Raw genomic sequence first — 4,547 nt, 5'->3', positions numbered from 1 at the left:
TATATTTTCCTTTTTGTACTTAAACACATTGTTACAACACTGTACTTTGCGATAATATTTTAAATCATGTATATTATTTTGAAATTTTTGTGAGTGTAAGGTTTACTGTTCATTTTGGATTTCCTATTCCACCTATGTTCATCATCTGTTTAACTTGCTTTGGCAATGTAAACACATGTTTTACATGCCAATAAAACCCCTTGGGGGGTCAGAGGGAGAGAGGCTCAAATGTAGAGAGTAATATCTTAAAAAATGCCAAAGATTTACATAATATAGTCTCAACCTGGTTTAGAAATAAAATAATGATTATTTCACTCCCCAAAAAATACCATGAAATTGCTCTGCATTTCAAGTTTAAATCGTTTAGAATAGATAGTGTTCTCTAAAATAGTACAAATGCTGATATGCTTTGTTTAATTTCTCTTAAATTTCACTTAACCAAAAATAGAAATGAACCTGAAATAATAAATTATTCTACCAACTCAACGTCTTTGACATCCATCAGTTTGCTTCGCGATATAACCCGATTCAAACGTTCAATTCAAAGTTCTTATTTAGCCTAAGATGTTCTCTCAACCTCTACTTCAATGTGTTTTCAGGGATATGATTGTTTTAAAACAGTACTGGGATAAGAAATGGCTCAAAATTTAGAAAATATATTTATTGAATATGTCAATCAAAATATACAAACGTTGGAATTCACAGAGACACTCTCATAAGAGCAATAAAGTAAGAAACATCGTTTAAATATAGAACTATACATCTATGAATTAAATATTTATACAGTAATGGGTGGTGTGGTCCTCGGCTCAGTGTCTTGAGCGGTGTATACAGATGCCCGGTTCTGTGGTCCAAGACCGGTCAGCAGTAGTCAGGGAGCCCGTCTTTATGCACATCTTATCCGTCTGAGAAGTCGATCTCCTCCGCCTCCTCCCCCAGACCTTGAGAACCAGGACTCTTCACTGGGGTGGCCAGGCCCAGTTTAACCAGCTTGTTCTGCTGTTGCTCCAGACTCTGCTTGCGCCATTTGATGCGTCGATTCTGGAACCACACTTTAACCTGAAAATAAGAAAAGGAATTTTGGTTTTAAGGATTTTTTTTAACGTTATAAACGTCAGTGCCAATCCTATTATCATTCTTTAAAAAACTATTAAATTGGGGCTTTGCTTTAGTTCAAAGAAAGTTTGCAGTTTGAGTTGGAATCTGGTTTGTACCTGAGCCTCTGTGAGCTGCAGACCCGACGCCAGAAGGAACCTCTCCGAGCCGACCATGTACTGCTGCCGGGAGAACTCCTTCTCCAGACGGTCCAACTGCTCGTTGGTGAAGCTGGTGCGCATCCGCTTGGATTTCCCTTCCTTGTGTTTGAATGAGTGGGACATTGATAGACCTGTTTCTGTGAAGGAAATAGATGGACAACAGTTTAAAACCCATGTCGGACATTTCTTTAGGCCATTGTGTTTAGTTTGGATCATTGAATAAGTTAGAATGGCACGTTAGATTGACATTTACCGTGTGCGTAAAATGCCCCATGGCATGAGAACGGCGGACAGCAGTAGACAGAGTATCCGGGTTGTGTGTGACTGTGCACCGGCGTGTGCAGCATGTTGGGCGAGTAGAGGTACTGTGGCAGCGCTGAGCTCATCTGGGTCTGGAAAGGATGTAGTGGCGCTGTCGGTTGGTATTTGAGTCTACAGTGAATGGGACTCGTTCGGTCTATGTGTGTCTCCGACGGCTTGGCGAGCAGGGCGTCAATGGTGAAAGATTTCCCGCTGGCAGGCTTGGTCGCCGCTGCGCACTGGCTACTGTTGCGCTGTGGATAGAGCGAAGCGTAATGGCGCATGGCGGAGTACCCGTACGCTCCCACTCCTGTTGGTCTGTTCGGTACTTGCATGCTGTCAGTCGTGATGGAAAAAAGAAAAGCGAGGAAAACAAAGTTAATGTATGTCCAACGTAGGCTGTTTCTCCTGGTGCAGTGAGGAGAGTAGTACTGCTCTCAACTGAAACAGGTCCCTCTTTATACCCTCCCCGGACCTCGAGGTGTCAACAGCCCCCCCAGCGGGTCTTTGTCTTTCTAAGTAGCAGATGAGAGGAACGAGCATCCCTACAACCTATCCAATTCATTGATGGTGTAGTACAAGCTGGGCCTGTCAAATACCCTAATAGGACAAGATTCTGGGAGCTCGAGCTCTGTGGGGGTGGGTAGGGGATCTCAGAGGGTTTAGTGGGATACAAATTCTTGCGTGGATCTGAGCTCCGAATGTAATCATTACCGCTGGGAAGGCCTTGATGTCACCAAATCATCTTATTTGGTCTCTTCTAAATCAAAGCTAGCCGACAGATGCTGCAAGCAGCGGAACAAATAGCTTCACAATTGGAGGGCGACTTTAAAAAAATGTGTAACGTTAAAATCACATTGTAGACAAGTCTGCTGCTCAATAGGAATTATAGGTAACAATGTCAGGACTTTATTCAGGGCTTCGTTTTGATTGAAGGAAATTACGTTTTTCCTAAAAGTTTGGAGAAAATGATCCGTTTAATTGTGTAGGTGCATTATATAGTTGTGTGATTTAGCCAATCACGTGTCTTTGTGCCTGTACAGGCCTATGATGAGCAGTGGACTGAATCAAACAAAGGCCTACTAAAATAAAGAATAATTGACTTTTTTATAGCTATTTTCCTGAAACTATTCACTCTCTCTCTTTTTTTAAAAAGCTATTTTCCTGATAGTATTCAATCGCTCTCCTGAAACTAATTATAATTACATAAAGACTGGTCGCTGTCCAAAGTGTGTCTTTTTACAGTTGTGGTGTCACCCTAAAATGGAATAACTAGTGGGGTATTGCACCGGGGGCGACAGATTCAGCAGGTCGGGTGCGCTGACCGAGAGCCGCTGCTGGTTTACTTACACCTACGTCACTAATCGCGGTCAGTGCGTTAATCCACCACTTGATATCTTCATTAAAACACACACCGGTGACAGAGGGTTTCCCTGCGTTGTGCGTAATAACCGTTTAACTTGTATATAACAGTTACCACACAATAAAAAATATTCACTCTCATAACTTCTTTATTACATCTTTCTAAATGCATTGTAGTGATGACAAAATCCGTTATAGCCCACAATTTTAGATGACACATTTGGGCTGGGTTGACAGGAAATGCGCAAAGAGAGCAGCTCCCCATTATTGGTTCTTCATTAGAGACTTAAAAAGCCTAATGAAAAGCATCGCGGCTTCTTTAAAAGTACGTGATTTTCTTTCTTACACTACTTTAGGACAAAGCCTCCTCTTTCAACCCTGGATTATGACCCGCTCGGCAAACTCCAACAGATCGCTTCCATCGTTTGGAAGCAGCGGAGAGCGTCACTGTGAGCTTTACACAACAGTTAAAACACATTTGAACAGTGAAGAGAACCGTTAGTCACTTTGACTTCAGAGCCATTGTATTAATTCTATGTAGCTGACACTATGATGCCTAATGAACAAGGCAAACAGCGGGGTTTGTCAACTCGGCCTGAACAATGACGGGCAGACCACCCACCCCAGCGTAGTTTTCACACTAGTAGAGCCCAAAACATCTGGATCAATGTTTACTTAACCTTCATGGGCCTGAGAAAGTAGCATCAACTCCTCACACAGGCTTGTATCACAAATCACAATGATGTCAATGTCACTCAACTTCAGAATTGATCTTTAGTTGGACAGAGTAGACAGGCAGTCCTGTCCACTCAACTCACGGGCAACTATAATCCCTCCAGTGGGGAATCTGAGTCAGGACAGTGATGATAACAGTTTGGGATTAGTATGGTCAAATTAAGATAATATATGATGTTGTTTGATGTAAAATTAGTAATGGTTCCTATAGGCTACTGCCAATTCAGGGAGGAGCTACCGAAGTAGTGATCATAGTGTATTGGAGCCAGACAGGAAATACACTCTGGCCCATTGTTCAAGAGACCTCTTTTCATAGTCATGGCCAGGGGACGGCCTTAACCACCCAAACTCTGACTCCCTTAACCTCCTAAACTCTGACGCCCTTAACCACCTAAACTTTGACGCCCTTAACCACCTAAACTCTGACGGCCTTAACTACCTAAACTCTGACTCCCTTAATAAACTCTGACACCCTTAACCTCCTAAACTCTGACGCCCTTAATAAACTCTGACACCCTTAACCTCCTAAACTCTGATGCCCTTAACCACCTAAACTCTACGCCCCTAACCACCTAAACTCTGATGCCCTTAAGCACCTAAACTCTGACACCCTTAAGCACCTAAACTCTGACACCCTTAACCACCTAAACTCTGATGCCCATAACCACCTAAACTCTGACACCCTTAACCACCTAAACTCTGATGCCCCTAACCACCTAAACTCTGACACCCTTAAGCACCTAAACTCTGACACCCTTAAGCACCTAAACTCTGACACCCTTAACCACTTAAACTCTGATGCCCATAACCACCTAAACTCTGACAACCACCTAAACTCTGACACCTCTGATGCCCATAACCACCTAAACTCTGACACCCATAACCACCTAAACT

At 42.8% G+C, this 4,547-nt stretch overlaps 1 protein-coding gene across 1 annotated transcript; it reads right to left on the bottom strand.

Moving 5' to 3' along the window:
* Window positions 1–697: 697 nt before the first annotated feature.
* Window positions 698–1,967, bottom strand: LOC110498312 (homeobox protein not2-like). Its single transcript, XM_021574945.2, has 3 exons — window positions 1,510–1,967; window positions 1,215–1,393; window positions 698–1,059 (listed from the first exon to the last, which is right to left on the bottom strand). Exons 1-3 carry the CDS (start codon window positions 1,889–1,891, stop codon window positions 898–900), a joined length of 723 nt encoding a protein of 240 aa, XP_021430620.1. The 5' UTR covers window positions 1,892–1,967; the 3' UTR covers window positions 698–897.
* Between the last annotated feature and the right edge of the window lie 2,580 nt (window positions 1,968–4,547).

Source organism: Oncorhynchus mykiss, chromosome 19 (genome assembly GCF_013265735.2).
Source record: "Oncorhynchus mykiss isolate Arlee chromosome 19, USDA_OmykA_1.1, whole genome shotgun sequence".
Lineage (NCBI taxonomy): Eukaryota > Metazoa > Chordata > Actinopteri > Salmoniformes > Salmonidae > Oncorhynchus > Oncorhynchus mykiss.
The sequence above is the reverse complement of the archived record's forward strand: the minus strand, read 5'-3'. Positions and strand labels throughout refer to the sequence as shown.

Coding starts and splice junctions, on each gene's coding strand:
- LOC110498312 (XM_021574945.2), bottom strand. CDS start 1,891: ATGCAAGTACCGAACAGACCAACAGGAGTGGGAGCGTACGGGTACTCC. Junction 1,394..1,509: donor TGGGGCATTTTACGCACACG/GTAAATGTCAAT, acceptor TTTCCTTCACAG/AAACAGGTCTATCAATGTCC. Junction 1,060..1,214: donor TGCAGCTCACAGAGGCTCAG/GTACAAACCAGA, acceptor TCTTATTTTCAG/GTTAAAGTGTGGTTCCAGAA.